General features: G+C 42.7%; 1 protein-coding gene across 1 annotated transcript in view; it reads left to right on the top strand.

Annotated features, from left to right (window-relative positions):
- ATG2A (autophagy related 2A) overlaps positions 1 to 16,377 on the top strand; it is a 2,189,461-nt gene that overhangs the window by 924,563 nt on the left and 1,248,521 nt on the right. Inside the window, exon 23 of the mRNA XM_069207806.1 lies at positions 15,120 to 15,200. Within this exon, the coding sequence (XP_069063907.1) occupies positions 15,120 to 15,200 (81 nt within the window). The remainder of the gene's footprint in view (positions 1 to 15,119; positions 15,201 to 16,377) is intronic.

The raw sequence follows: 16,377 nt of genomic DNA, 5'->3' as shown, positions 1-16,377 counted from the left end.
AGGGGAGTGACTTCTTCACTCCAAGAGAGATTCCTTCTTGCTTTCCTAAGTGCAGGCAGAGTCCCAGTGACTCTGGAGGATGCACAGCTATGGGGTTGCAGAAGTTTTTCCAGAAGGAAGAAACAAAGTTGCAGCAAGAGCCCTCCTACTGGTTACAAGTTTACTCTGGTTCCTGAAGTACAGCAGCGATTCTGGTTCCATGTTGCAGAAGTGTCTTGCAGAGAAGACTTGCAGACAGTTCTTGAAGTCTTGCAGACTAATCTAGGAACTCACCTGCACTGGAGCCCTTAAGTAATCCAGGAAGGAGGTTGGACCCTTACTTCAGTGACCCACCGATCAGAGGGGGTCAAGGACATCACCCAGCTGCACTAGCTAGTCAGATGCTCCCAGGGCACTCTGCACATCTTATTTTCAAGATGGCAGAATCAAGTGCCACCTGGCAAAGCTCTGTGCACCTCCCTAGGGGAGGAGCTGGACAGGGGGGTGGTCACTTCCCTGTCCTTTGTGTGGTTTCGCACTAGATCGGGAACCTGGGGTTTCTGCACTAGTGCAAAGCGGTTTATGCTTGAAGGGCACCAGATTTGCCCTTCAAAGCAGTCTGGTGGTGCTCAGAGCACCCCCACCCCAGCCCAGAGACAGCTATTTCTAAAGAAGAGATGGTCACACCTCCGTCTTACAGGACATCCTTCATTCTGCTTCCCCCTGCCAGAGTTTGACTCGGCAGCAGCAAGGCAGAACAGTGTCTGGGGTCAGCAGTAGAATGAGCTGGCATGCAGACCCTGCAAGGCTGTACAGGCAGACATGGGGATCTCCATGGAAACCTCCAGAGTACATGGTATCATGCAATTAACACTGTGTAGTGGCATGATTCCAACATGTTTGATGCCAAACATGCCTATGTTCGGTAAAGTCATTATGTAGTTGGACTACTCGTTTTGACCAGTGTCTATTACATACCTTAAGATGACTTCCCTGTACTTCCAAAGCCTAGGGAATGGAGTCTGGGGTTTGTTGGGGCACCTCTGCTCATGCAGGGGTACACTCACACTCAGGACCATGTACCCTGCCCTTGGGTTAAAGGGCCTACCTTAGAGGTGACTTACAGGGTCAAAGTGCAGTGACCATGATATAAGGCAAACCTTATATCTGGAGTTAAAGGTGCATGCACTATTTCACGCAGGCTGCAATGGCAAGCCTGCAGTCACAGTTTACATGGGCCCCCATGGATGGCACAATACATGCTGGAGCCCATGGTGTACCAATGCTCTGGGTACCTAAGTACCATATACTAGGGCCTTTCATAGGTGCACCAGTGTGCCAATTGTGGGCTGTAAAACGTAGCTTAAAACTAAATTTAGAGCCGAGAGCACTGACACTGGGGTCGTGGTTAGCAGGATCCCAGTGTACTACAGTGAACACACTGACACCAGGCAAAAAGTGGGGGTAACTATGCTAGAAACATGCTACGTATCTACTCCCACCTCATCCAATGCCTACATGACATTAAAGTCCAAGGAGACACACTGATGGATATGCTCCTTCCACAGTGGAAGGACCCAGTCAGTCACCCTGGCACCATACATGTCAGGCGCTTGCAACCTCATCTGCAGAGTTCCACAAGAATCTCCCTGAGCCCAACCCTCCTGGACGCATACATGATCCTTCTAACCAGCATAATTTGCTCTCATGAGATCAACCTTCTCTCCACACCAGTGACATGCAACTCATTCTGTCACTCATGGGCAAGACACTCAGCACCCAGATCAAGTTCAATGCCTGCATGAATGAAATCACCCAGTTTATGAAGACCCACTGTCTAAATTTGAACACTGACAAGACTAAAATTGTGACCTTCAGGAAGAACACCTCACTGTGGGACTCAACTTGGTGGCCTACAGAGTTATGTCCGACAAACACCACAAACCTCACCGCCTCATGCTTCTATTTTTTGAAGATGCTGAGGAAGAATTTCAAATGGCTCCCAATCAGCACCTGGAAAACAGTGATAAACTCCCTGGTCAAAAGCAAGCCGAGCTGCGGGAACAACCTGTATGCCAGGATCAACACACACTTGCCAGAAGGCTTCAGACCATTAATAACTTGGTGGCCAGAATCACTCTCAACCTTGCACACCACACTCAGCTCACACCATGCCTGAAGAAGCTCCACTGGCTCCTGATTCACAAACAAATACAATTCAAAATCCTTACCCACACTTTCAAGGCACTACATTACACTGGCCCAGTATACCTCAACCCCCTCATCTGCTTTCATAAACCTTCTGAAAAAACCTCTCTTTATCCATACTCCTCCTTGCACCAATCTCACATATACAGAAAACCAGATCTATTGGTTGAGTCTTCTCCTAAATCACTCCTAAAGTGTGGAACAACATGCCTCTACATTAAGAGCCTCCTCACTTCTTGAATGCCGGAAGAAGGTAAAGACCTGACTTTTGTAGTAGTTCCATAGTCAAACTATTGGCCAATCAGATGTGATTAAAAAGATAATTTCATACTAGTAGCCTGCACATAGTATATGATACTTCAATAAAAAGATTTTTTGGTATATAAATTTATATGCAATTACATGTGATAATAATCTGAAGACACAAGACCATGGATATGAGAGCATTACAAACAAACAAACAAAAAGTGACCAATAGCTCCAATATTGTAACAAAATGTGTTATAATATTGTATGGAGTGCAACTGGGTAAAACGTTTTACTTTAGTAACCCTCAGATGGAGTAAGGGTGGGATATCCTAAAACAAAACCTTTGCTTTGTAATATTAGCGAATCCCTAAAACAATGATTCAAAGACCAAAGAAACCATGAGAAAATGCCCTTATTGATGAAAAATCTGGTTATGTCACCATCTTGTCGCGTCTTCTGACTCATACTTTGTTTTTGGAGCCCAGAATTCCCAGTTGAAGTTGTTTGATCATTTACACTGGTTTTCAGTGCCAAGTATTTCCTGATGAGATTAATCTGATAGCAGTTTTCCAGCAGTCCTTTTATCCTTTCATGTGGTGGATGGCTAAATCTCACATACACTAATACCTAAATAAAGCTATGTACCTATGATGGAAATTATGAATTGAATAGTAAATAGTATTATGAATTGCCAGAGATTAATCTCATGCTTCACAAAATTTGGTGAATTATAATACAGTGTGCCCTATTTCTCTCAAAATTACCTTGCAGTTGTGGGTATAGAGGTACTGCCCACTCCTTGGGACAAGCGAGTACACTGGTATTAAGCCATTGTAGGGCAGCGTAACCCCTGAATCTCTACACCTCTCTTCAGAAACACTCCTTTTCTGCAATTTTGTAGAAAAAAAAGTACCACAGAAGCTAAACTAAACATCTGTGGCAAGCTACAAACACCACAGAGAAATCTTCTCTGTATCAACACCAACTACACCTTAGCCAAAAAACAACCTCCAGAAGGAATCAGGGTCTATGCCATCACTTCTAAATCTAGCACTTCCGCCCTTGCCGGGGGGTTCCTATTGTAGAAATCATTGAGACTGCTATGTGGGTGTCCTTGCGCACCTTTGCCAAACACTACTGTGTGGACTCTGAGGTGCGCAGTGATGAACCTTTGCCAAGTCTGTTCTGTAAGATTTCCTGGTCTAACTATCCATCAACCTGCCTCCAGGATAGGGGATTGCTATGAATGTGTACAGGTAAAGCATTTGCAGGTAGAAGTATCATTCTGAGGAAAACAATCACTAACCTGTATCTTTGTGTTGGATACTCTACCTACGAATTCCACACTGACCTGCCCACCTCCACTCTTGACGCATGAGTTATAAGGAAAGTTAATAAAATCCCACATACATCTTTGGTACTGCACTATTTGATCAAAGTCAATCAATCCTCTCACTTCAAAGGCTTGGAAAAAATGGATGGAAACTGATGTTGCACTGAGACGGATGTTTTATGGCCTTGGTGACGTTGCCCTGCATCACCTCTGATGTCCACAAGACAAAGGCCCTCTATTACTGACTTGAGAACATTGAAGTTTTCCAGATCCAGCCTGGTGCCTCCAGGTTGTTCTGTATGTGAGGAATCTGCAGATAGGTGTAGTATTCACCAGGGAGATCGTTATCCCCAGGTAAGTAACATTTTCATGTGGTAGGGTGTCATCAAAAAATGTATTGGAATCTGTAATTCCACCTCATTATACCTAACTAGCTTTGGCAAAGTAATTTTCCCTATGGAAAACAAGCATGAAACCATTAAAATTGGAAAAAGTGTGTATGCAAACTTATATGTCAGATTCACACCCCCTAAGCTTGGTGGAGGTCATTTGAAGCAGTTGCGTCTGACTTGAGATTCACCTCTATAAACAACTTGTGGCAGCTTGATGAAAGAATGTAATTGTTTTTGCATTTAGCTCCAGAGGGACACCTAGTAAAGACTAGAGGTACTGCAACTTCATGAAAGATGTTCAGTGCTTTTTTGACTTTGACTTAAGAGGAACCTTTAGTAACAACTTGTGGAACTCCAGCTTGTTGAAAGAAATTGACAAACTTGTATCTGACTCAAGAGGAACCTCCAATAAAGCCATGTGGAAGTACAGCTTCGTCAAAGAATGTTGAGGATTTTGTGTCTGTCTTGAGAGGGACAACAAGTGATGTCTTAGAAAAATTGCAACTCTGTGAAAGAATTGTGAAGATTTTGCATCTAACTGAAGAGGGACCTCTGGTTGAGACTTGAGGAAATGAAGCTTAATGAAATAATTTCAGTGCTTTTGCATCTGACTCCAGACAAACCTCTAGGAATGACTTAATGAAATGAGGGGGGGGTGGGGGGGGGGGGGGGAAATAAGCCAACAAGAATTGCTGCACTCCCAGAGGTAAAGATTAGCATATTCCATTTATTCACAGAGCAGCACTTCAAACACCACTACGCGTTTCAACATTTTGTCTTCCTCAGGTGGTTTTAGTTTATAGGCACACATGGTTCTCATTTACCTGCCTTACATAGACACAGGGGCATTCTGGGAGTTATAGTTCAGAGTGCCACTTTCAGAGTCCTTCTTTAAACGTTACTAATCAATATTTGCTTTCTGCTTATTTCACAAGTAAACAAACTGAGAGGTCATACGTCTCTGTGCAGTTTATGCTCAGTGCTTTTATACTTGTACTTCCATTCAGTAAAACGTTCTTTGCAGGCATACTGTTCAAAATAAGTCTTTCCAGAATAAATCTTTGCCAGCCCCTTTGACCTCTGTCTCTGTGATAATAAAATTGTGATTTACTGCATTGCCTCAGGCCCTTTTCCCCTGAATAGTTATTCAGTTAGGGCTGCCTCGTGTTGTGGCATGATAATTGTAGGACTACAACTCACCAAATATCTTGATAAGGATGCCCCACTGATTTCAGGATAAAGCAAGGCTCATTTGGAGTTTTCCGATGCAGCCCAAACTGAACAACTATTCAGAGGAAAAGTGTGTGTGTGTGCGCAAAAACGGGAGTGACCCTGTAATCTTTGTTTTTCATGTGAATTTCTATGTTTTATTTTTTTAACGTAAAGTAATTTATAATTACTATACGTTGATGCAACACTCATTGGTTGATGCCATCAATGATATCATTTGGGATGTCAGTGACCATGTCATGAGTGATGTGTAAGGTCATAAGCAGTGCATTGTGGGGGCATAAGTTATAGTTAGCTCAGGTAGCTATAACTGCTGGATTTCACCTTTTTTATAAGTGAAATGTGAGCCTAACTATAACATCCCTGTAACGTCTGGTTTTTCCCTGAATTTCTATGTTTTTTTAAAATACAATTTTGTATCTATAACACACCTGTAATTTTTTATTGTTTAGAGTATATTTAAGTTCTATTTTGTAACTATAATCTGTATGGTTTTAAAATGGGTGTGTGACTGTATAGGTGAAGTGGATGTATGAGTAGATGTATGGGTCTGTCAGTGAGGGTGTGAGATGTTTTGTGGGTCTGTGAATGGGTGCATAAGTCTCTAAATAGGTCAAAGAGTGAATACACAAGTCTGTCATTTTGTCGGTGAGTGGGTGCATGAGTCTGACTTGGTGAGTTTGTGGGTGCATGGAGGTCTCGGTGGGTCTCTGAGTGGATGGGTGAGGGTCTGAGTGGGTCTCTGAGTGGGTGGATGAGTCTGAGTGGGTGCGTCAGTGTCTCAGTGGCTATGTGAGTGGGTGCTTCAGTGTTTGAGTGGGTCTGTAAGTGGGTGAGTGAGGGTCTGAGTGGGTTCATGAGAGTGGGTGCATGAGGGTCGGAGTGGGTCTGTAAGTAGGTGCATGAGGGTCCGAGTGAGTCTGTGAATGGGTGTGTGAGTCTGTGAGTGAGTGGGTGCATTAGGGTCTGAGTGCTTTTATGAGTGAATGATTTAGTGTATGAATTAATCTGCTATGTTTTTTTAAAAACATTTTTTCGGCCATATTCGCAAATTTGTTGCAACATTACCTGGAGGCACACTGAGTGCTGCTACATATACGCAAATATCACCGGTCGTGGAAAAAAAAAAAAAAAAAAAAAAAAAGAAGACATTTAAGGTCATAATTTGACCCTCAAAGACCCCTATATTACAGCCCTGGGATCAGGATACCTCAACCCTGACCCCTTATTCCACTTTTCATTTTATTTTTCAGCCCCAGGGACCGTGTCCCTTTACCTAAAATGGCGGCTGCAACTTTCTGGTCAGGTTGGGGCAAGCCAATCACAGCATTCCTGTTGGCACGTGTATTTGCTGCGATCGCCACGAAAACTTTGCGACCGATCTGCAGCCGTAGATATACATATTTATTTCCCCTTTAATATCTCAAAAACTACTGAACGGATTTACACCAAATATTTAAAAGCTTAATCTGTGTATCGAAACCTACCTTTCTGCCAAATTTGGTGTACTTCTGCCCAGCAGTTCGGGCTGTAGTCATGTTCAAAACTCCTATGGGAATTATCAGGGGAAGCACAAGGTTATTGACCCCTCCTTTTTCTCGGCCCCCACTTGATGGATTACCCCGAAACTTGCCATGCGCAACAAGAGTCACCGGCACCCTTTTTTTCAGAAACTTTCGTAAAGACTTGTCAAACCGTGCCAAAGATTTAGGGAAGTCAAAAACACTTTTTCTAAGGAAACATGGTTCGAACTATAACTACCTACTGGCAACTGCCAGTAGTATATATATATTTCTGTGTAAAAGAACCTTTCATTAATTATTGTTATGCTCCACTGACATTTTGTTTCTTCCTGATACGTCGGACAGTAGGCTTTAATATATGGTACTTAGATTATAGGCAAACATGTATATCGTGACTCAAAAGCAAGTTTGCTAAAAAAAAATAAGTTTGAATGCACTTAGATTTACTAGTTACTTCTAGTATTTGATACTTGAAAGCTGACAGACTCTTGTTTTACAAATAAAATAATAACAATATATATAAACATTTAGTCAACCATCTCTATCCATTATATCGCTTAATTATTATTCAAACATTGCTCAGTCCCAACACAGTCTACGCCATTGACTAAGTCATCTTCCATCATAAATTACATATACTCTAGAAGGCTTGATTGTACATCGTTCCATACCCACTTTAAATATATACAGCCAAGATTAGTTATTACAAGGCACTTAACAAGGAATGCTAGTTCCTAAATTTGTAGGGCACCATCACATAGTAAGAAATGTATTGACATCTAGAATTTTGAATCATTTGCTAAACCAGCTTTGGCAAATTAATTTATCCTAGGGAAAACAAGCTCTAATCATTTACATAGCAAAAGTGTATTTGTAAGTGTATATGTTAAAGCCACATCCCCTCAGCCTGATGAAAGTAATCTGAAGCAGTTGCATCTAACTTTAGGGACCTCCAATAATTCATTGGGCTTGGGAACTGCAGCTCTGGGGAATTTTTTTGAAGATTGTGCATCTGACTAGCAAGGGGTGATGACTGTGTAGTTACAGTTAGGCTCAGGTGTCTATTGTGTTTTGGGGGGAGGGAGGCAGCACCCCTCCTTCATGAGCCTTATCGAGGTTCTGAGGAGGGGGCTGATTCAATAATGATTTAGGGCAGGAGGCACGGTGCTAATCCTATGCTTAAAAAATCTGCTAGAAACAGACATTTGATGTGAGCATTTTCAGAGTGTAGGTGGTGTTGTAGGGTGCTCCATATAAAGGAGCTGCTCTCTTCCTACCCAGAGTTCCCTTCCCTTTTTGCATAGCTTATGTGGCTCTCTAAGCCTGAAAGGGTATTGTCTTGGAAAAAAATAACATTTATAACCTACTGGCAGTAGGTAGTTACATTTAGGACCTAGTTTACATAGTTTTCTCTTTTGCTAATAACTTTGCTGTTTCACAAATCTTCATTCAATTTTCAAAACTTCTGTACCAGTCACTTCAGCTGCTGTCTAGACAGTTTCCAGGTGATTCGTCAAGCGGGGGCTGAGAAAACAGGGGGGGTTGTCTCAAAACTTGAATTACCCATGCAATTTCCTATATATTTTAGACACAACTGCAGCCCAGACAGTTGCAGGGAATTACACCAAATTTGGCAGAAAGCTAGATCTTGGTCCAGAAAGATTGCTTTTTGTAATTTGGTGTAAATCTGCTTAGTAGTTATGGAGTTATTATGTATATCTAGAGATGTGGATCCATGCGCCAACAGCAATGCCGTGATTGGATGGACCCAACCTGACAGAAAAGTTGCAGACAACATTTTTTGAATAGGGACAAGGTTGTGGGGGGGAGGGGACTTGTTGGGAAGAAAATTAAATAGGATATAAGGGGTCAAGATAGATGTATCCTGACCCCATGGGACTGATGGACGGGGTCTGTGAGACACTCCTCAGGGGCAAGAAATTGCCCAAAGCTTTTTTGGGGTGCTTGAGGGTCCTTAGATCCACTGTAGCGCTCAGTACTAGCCCTGTGTGAATCTGTAGCGGATTCACAGATCCAGCACCCAAACAAAAAAAAACATACACGCACTCCCATATCCACACAGCCACTTACACACCCATTCACACATGCCAAAAAACACTACCACGCCCACTGATACAGCCAATCACACACCCATTCTCATACACACAACAGCTCACAAACCCACAAAACCACTACCGCACCCACTGACCACACCCATACAGCCACTCACAGACCCACAAAACCACTTACAGACCCACATATCCACTCCCACACCTGCTCACACACACACACTTACACACAACCACTCACTTACACACAACCCCTCACCCACTCAGACCCACTGACACACACAACCACTCACACATGCATAGTGTCACTCGCAGACCCACTCGCAGACCCACAAAGCCACTCCCATACCGACCCACACACCCACTTACACACCTCAAAACCACTCACACACCCACTCATACAGACCCATACAGCCATTGGCACACCTACTTACACGTTGCAATATAAATTCATATTAAAAAAAATCTGTGATCTCTAAAAAACAAAGGTTACAGGGATGTTATAGTTAGAAAATAGCATCAAAAACCATAGAAGTTCCTAAATAATACCAAAGGTTACAGGGACCCTTATAGTTAGGCTCAGATTTTGCACACACAAAATGACAAATTCACCAGTTATGGTTCGTTTTCTCAAGTATAATATATAACTCTTGTTTTAAGGTAGCTATAACTCGCGCCCTCGCCATTCACTGCTAATTACCTCACATATTACATCACTCATGACATTTTCTATCACATCAATGATAATATCACTGTAACATTTGCAGTGAAAATATTGATGAAAAACTGCATGTCAGGAGCACAAGTTATAGTTACCTTAGGGCACAAGTTATAGTTACTTGAGATAACCATAGCTGGTGAATTTCTGTGGTTTTGTGTGTGTAAAATCTGCACCTAAATATACCATCCCTGTAACCTTTGTTTTATTAATTGAGCATATATATATATATATATATATATATATTCACAGAAAAAACAACGGTTAAAGTAATGTTATAGTTAAGTGAATATGGCAGTGACAACATTAATGTTTTGAACTAAAAAAAAGCATAGAATTTCACCATTGCAGAGCCAAGTTTAACTCAGGACCCTGCCTTCCACTGCTTATGACCTCACATATTACATCACTCAATACAGGTTCCGTGACATCATTTATGACATCACTGATCACATCTAAAATTATATAATTGATGACATCATCCAAGCTTCTTTTGTACACATTACTCTGTAAACTAGTATGGTATTAGAGACCTAAAGTTAAGTACATCATAGCTCAGAATAATATAAAGCATCATTAATGACGTATACAAGTCACTTAGGTGTAGCAAATGTGTTATGCGCAGCATTGTCCCTATACCATACACCTAACGAGTAGCCTAGTTCACCGTAACAGTCAACCGCACATATATGGGAAACCCTCATTGCACAAGTTGTTCAGTATGATTACAACTGTTCAGAGAAAGCAGAGGTATTCAAGATACTCAACGTCTGTTCCAAAATGAATGCTCTAATATGGACAGATTTTATCTGTATAAAACCCCTCAGTCACCAAACCTTCTTTGAGAAATTAAGTTGGTTTGAGTAGAAATGTGGGCACTATAAACAGGAGAATTTACTCTGTACCACACTATTTGCAGGCAGTGAAGCTCTCATGAGAAATACACCACAGAGTATTAAATTGAACAGTGTACACTCTAAGAAACACTTTTCAGAAAAGACACTATTTGATTCAAATAACCAATGTCTGAAGATGCTAACAATTATACTACCTGCAAACTTAATACTGTGATTAGAACTTTACAGGTAGCCCATCTTCCGAAGCAAATGAGGCACATGTTCATAGGTTAGTATCTGGTGCACATAGTATTCTATGGTAAGTAGAAATTGTCATGCTGAGAAGATTCTGTCTAATAACGCAAGGCTGCTTACAATACTTAGTATCTTCTAAGTAGAATCTTTGCCTTGTTGAAATCCTTTTCTACGGAACCAAAAAACTTGTGCAGAACATATTGGACACAAGTCATCAACTGTCAGCTGCACACAGAGTTACTTTTCAATACTTCTGCACACCTATGATGCATTAGAAGAACATGCACTTTGTAAACACTAGCACCATGTACATGGACACAGGCTGTACAAAATTAGGTAGAAAAGTGATATGGTCGCTACCCGTCACTGTGTAAACTATAAAACAAACTAACTCTCTCACTGAATGATGTCATCAGCGATATCATCAATATCATCAGTGATATAAAAAGTGTCAAAGAATATGTCATGAGTGATGTAATATGTAAGGTCATAAGGTGCATGTTGAGGTCCATAACGGGTGAATTTCTGTGTTTTTTTTTTTTTGTTCAAAACGTTAATGTTGTCACTGACATATTCACCTAACTATAGTGTCTTTTCGGTGAATTTCTAAGTTTTTTATTTTTTTTAATTTTTTAACAAAAACAGATCTTTTAATCACACCTAACTATGACGCTACTTTAAACTTTGTTTTTCCAGTGAACGTTTAGGGTTTTTAATGTAAATTATTATTTTATTACAATATGTAAAACCAACCCCTGCCATGTACAGCTTTTGGTTTTGGCAACGTGTGTCAAGGGGTTGGCCTCGGGGCCGGGCCTGGCCTGTTCCCAGGCACAGTGGAAAACCCCCATAAGCAGCCAACCTCAAGCTGTCCACAGCTTTTGGCCGTGCACAGCAGGGAGTTGGCCCTGTGTCCAATATCTCTCTGTCAGCCAACCACCACTGCCCCCGCAGCTCCTGCCCACCCCTTACTTTGTCTATTCCCTCCCCCCCCCCCCCTTGGGACCAAAACGTATATATAAAAGGAAGCGATTTCCCCCCAACTCCCCACTCCCCGTGTGTCCCCCATACTTTCTATGCTTTGGTATTCTTCCAGGTCACTTTCTCTCACCTTTAATACTTAACTGCTCCTCCCTGTTGGTCCTTAGAGACTTTACTATCCACCCGAATTCGTGCCCCTGTTAAGCCTCATGGCTCAGGCATCCTGTTGGTGCCTCGTGCAAGATGGTGATTTTGGCCCTGCAGCAGTGTCAGAGAACGCAGTTGTTGCAGAAACCACGGAAGTCTCATGGTTCAAGGCAAATGTTCACGTTGCTGCATCAGAATCTGCACTCGTAGATAGAACCTTCTAGCCTTCTGTATTGTTGCCCATTCAACCCTCTGAGGCTACTGTGGTTGTGTGCCTCTTGAGTGGGCAACATGATGGTGTAGAGCTTTTGGTCTAAGCTGGAACAGCACCTGCACATAGATGTGTTACAGCTGTTAGCTGTTCGCCTTGCGTTGAATGCTTTTCTTCCTTCCGTCTGAGGGAGCAATGTCCAAATTCTTTTGGACAACACCACCACCACCATCCATTATATATACATGCAGGGAAGTTCTGGGTCGTGGACCCTGTGAAGGAAGTGATTCACCTGCGTAAATGGGTGCATCAATGAGCATTCTTCCTGGTAGCCACTCACCTAGCATGATCACTTCGCATGTAAGCAGATGCTATCACTGGCCCCTCTGGGAGATGACAAGTGAAAGCTACACACCAAGGTGACTGATGTGACCTACCCCGAAAAATCCACAAACTGAACTGGGATTTCAATTTGTGGATGTTTTTGCTTACTGTCTTTACAGGAAATGTCTTCAGTTCTGTGCCTTGTACTACCCTGTGAATGGTTCCCTGGAGAATGCCTTCAGGTTCAGCTGCTCTCTGGGTCTGCTGTACGAATTTCTGTTGATCCTACTTCTGTAAAGGATCCTGTGAATGACTGCCTCAGACTGGACAAGAAGTATCTGGTAGGCCGAACTGTTGCCTTTTAGCATTCATCCACCCCATCCTCTCTTTTGCAGAGTGGAACTGGCAGTAGCATGGCTACATCCTCCACTCTGATCCCCAAACACTTCTGTTGCATGCATTCATCTTGAGTCGTGTAAGGTAGAGTCCTTGTGCATTCCTGATGAGGTTGAGGTTGTAGGCAACATCTGAACTGCATGTTTCCAAGGATTACCACCATTGTACTGCAGTCCGCATTTTACTAAGAACTACCACCATTATGCCACGACCGGCAGGTTGTGAGGGTTTACCAACATTGTGCTAGGAGCATGTTTCTAGAAATAACTGCTGTTGCACCTAAGCAAGCATGTTACTGGGAATTACCACTATTGTGCCAGAGTCTGCATGTTACCTGGAACAACCATCAATGTCTCATGGCCTGCATGTTTCCAGGGATTACCACAATTGTGCCGCTATGTTGCCTCTGATTACCACCGGTGTGCCAGGGCCAGCAGGTTGCAAGAGATTACGACCATTGTGCAAGGACCAACATTTTGCTAGGAATTACCACCAATTTTCTAAGGTCAGATTGCTTTCAGGGATTATGGTAATTGTGTTAGGGCCTGCATTTTACCAGGAATTACCACCATGTGCCAGTAGCAACATGTTCTCAGGGCTAGATCAGCATGTTGCAACGGATTACCACCATTGTGTCAGAGCCTGCAGAATTTATACCATCGTGTCAGTGCCTTCATGTTGCTAGGGATTACCACCATTGCCCAGGTCCTGTTTTGCATAGGCCATGGCTGTAGACGAATCACTTGCACCTTATACGCACACAGACATTGTCTTGCGCTCCCACAGACATGTGCAGATTTACAAACATGCACACATACTCACATTTGTACACACAAAGACACTGTCACTCGTGCAGCCATACAATGCTGGAACATTTTTATTTTACCTTTCTTCACAACTCCTGCTGCTGCGGAGCCTGCTTCTTCTCTCCACCTTATAGGGACTACCAGGAGGGGACAGGAGCACTTTAGGCAACTGGAAAAGGAGGAAGCAAGGGGGAAAAAGTCAGATGTGTGGGCAGAGAAAGGAACATACCCTTCTTCCAAACACTTTCCTTGGGCACAGCAAACTGCCTTTCCATGGACACAAACTCCTGTTTTTCTCCTTCTCCCCTCTTCTGGCTTCACTTGGCTCCAAATTAGCATTCCCGGTGGTGAGTTGGAGGGGGGAGCACCCCGTCCAGCTGGGGAAAGGGGAAGGAAGCAGGTGTGTAGAGAGTTAATGGGGAATCAAGACAGACTGTGACAGTGGGAGGGTAATTTGCCTAAGTGCCTGATGGAGTGAGTGGAGGCTGGCAGGTGTTCTGAGGAAGTGGGGGACAGGCATAATTAAGTCGCTGGCATAGGCTTTCACTTCCATCTGAAAGAGCATCTCCATGGGCAGGGAGAGGCGGTGTATGCACAGGGGCTACTTTCTACGTGAGCGGAAAGTTACACTTTTCGGTTCGCGTAGCAGCGAGTTGTGTGGTTCTCGTAGCGAAATGCCGAATGCCGAATGCCTGTTTTACTGTACCTCTACACTAGTTTTCTCTTCAGTGTGTCACTGGGTATGGACATTAGATTGAAACCTATTTTTTTTTTTTTTTAACTGCGCTGTAATACATTCCATGAAACGGACAAGAGTGTTTCAGAAAAAAAACACATAACCCATGTCTGCTAAGCAAAAAAGCGAATGATATTTGTACCACGATATATCTTTGAGAAGCATCTTAAAAACTGATTTTACAAGGACAAGCTCTCCATTCTTATACACCATGAGCAGGACTCCAGTACAGCTATGGTGGTATTTGTATCATCTAAGAAGGGTACTTTTGCTCGTAGATTGTTGCTTGTTGGACTTGGAAGTGTCATGAAACATAAAATAATCAGAATAAATGTAATTGAAACCTGCAGTGGGCTTCTTTTTTTTTTATCAGTGTGGACAGCATTCTAGATTAGATCATAATATGATAACAGGCATAGCAGTACTTTCATTTTAATGGCAAAATTAGTTTCATGGTGTAGTTTTATGCTTTGTGTACGTATTGAATCTCAACAGAATACTTAACCTAGTACTTTCGGTGAAATTATTATTTTATGGAAATTGTTGACATGTTCTAAAACAATGTTTCATGAATATATTGACTCATAATTTTGAAACTTGAATGTGATATTACAAAGAAGCTTGACAAAGCAGTAGATTTGCGTTTTACATATGTATGAAAAAGAGTATGCACAAGGTTACATCATCCGGTCTGCTCCTTCATTAGTTTTTCAATTTTGATTTTAGGAGTTTTTGGTGGCTATGCGACTGGAAGGAGCAACCATACGACATCATATGGCACGAGCCAACCAGAGTTGGCACACACAGGTACGTTTCACATTATTCAACCAATCCAAGCAACCTTCACATGATACTGATGGTTGAATCTGGTACTTCCACATTGTAACATGACACAGACTGAGTGATGTTGACCCCCGTCATGGATTGCTTGACTTACAACCAACAAAACTGGCATTCACAGATAAGCACTACAAACCTGACCAATAATTACTTTTACAGACAGGTTAGTGCTCGATGACTCCAGCCAAATTAGCAGTTGTAGAAAGGGAAGCATCATTTGGCGCAAAGATGTTGCCTTACAGCAGAGCTGTTGACTATTGAACTAGAGAACCAGGTTCCAGTCCTGGCATCAGCTCAGCATCCTGTGATTCTGGACACACAGCTTAATCGCCTGTGACTAAAAATGAATGTCACCTTGCATAAAATGCCTGGTGCTATTGTAAAGCGCTCCAATGTCCTTGGGCTGAATTCATACTATATATATATTGTACGGAAATGCCTCCTTGGCATGGTTACCCCCTGACTTTTTGCCTTTACTGATGCTAAGTTATGATTTGAAAGTGTGCTGGGACCCTGCTAACCAGGCCCCAGCCACCAGTGTTCTTTCCCTAAACTGTACCTTTGTCTCCACAATTGGCACAACCCTGGCACCCAGGTAAGTCCCTTGTAACTGGTACCCCTGGGACCAAGGGCCCTGATGCCAGGGAAGGTCTCTGAGGGCTGCAGCATGTCTTATGCCACCCTAGGGACCCCTCACCCAGCACATGCACACTGCTTCACAGCTTGTGTGTGCTGAGGGGGAGAAAATGACTAAGTTGACATGGCACTCCCCTAAGAGTGCCATGCAAACCTCACACTCCCTGTGGCATAGGTAAGTCACCCCTCTAGCAGGCCTTACAGCCCAAAGGCAGAGTGCACTATACCACAGGTGAGGGCATATGTGCATGAGCACTATGCCCCTACAGTGTCTAAGCAAAACCTTAGACATTGTTAGTGCAGGGTAGCCATAAGAGTATATGGTCTGGGAGTTTGTCAAACACAAACTCCACAGTACCATAATGGCTACACTGAAAACTGGGAAGTTTGGTATCAAACTTCTCAGCACAATAAATGCACACTGATGCCAGTGTACAGTTTATTGTAAAATACACCCAGAGGGCATCTTAGAGATGCCCCCTGAAAACATATCTGACTTCCAGTGTAG

This window comes from Pleurodeles waltl, chromosome 9, assembly GCF_031143425.1.
Source record: "Pleurodeles waltl isolate 20211129_DDA chromosome 9, aPleWal1.hap1.20221129, whole genome shotgun sequence".
Classification (NCBI taxonomy): Eukaryota; Metazoa; Chordata; class Amphibia; order Caudata; family Salamandridae; genus Pleurodeles; species Pleurodeles waltl.
The sequence above is the reverse complement of the archived record's forward strand: the minus strand, read 5'-3'. Positions and strand labels throughout refer to the sequence as shown.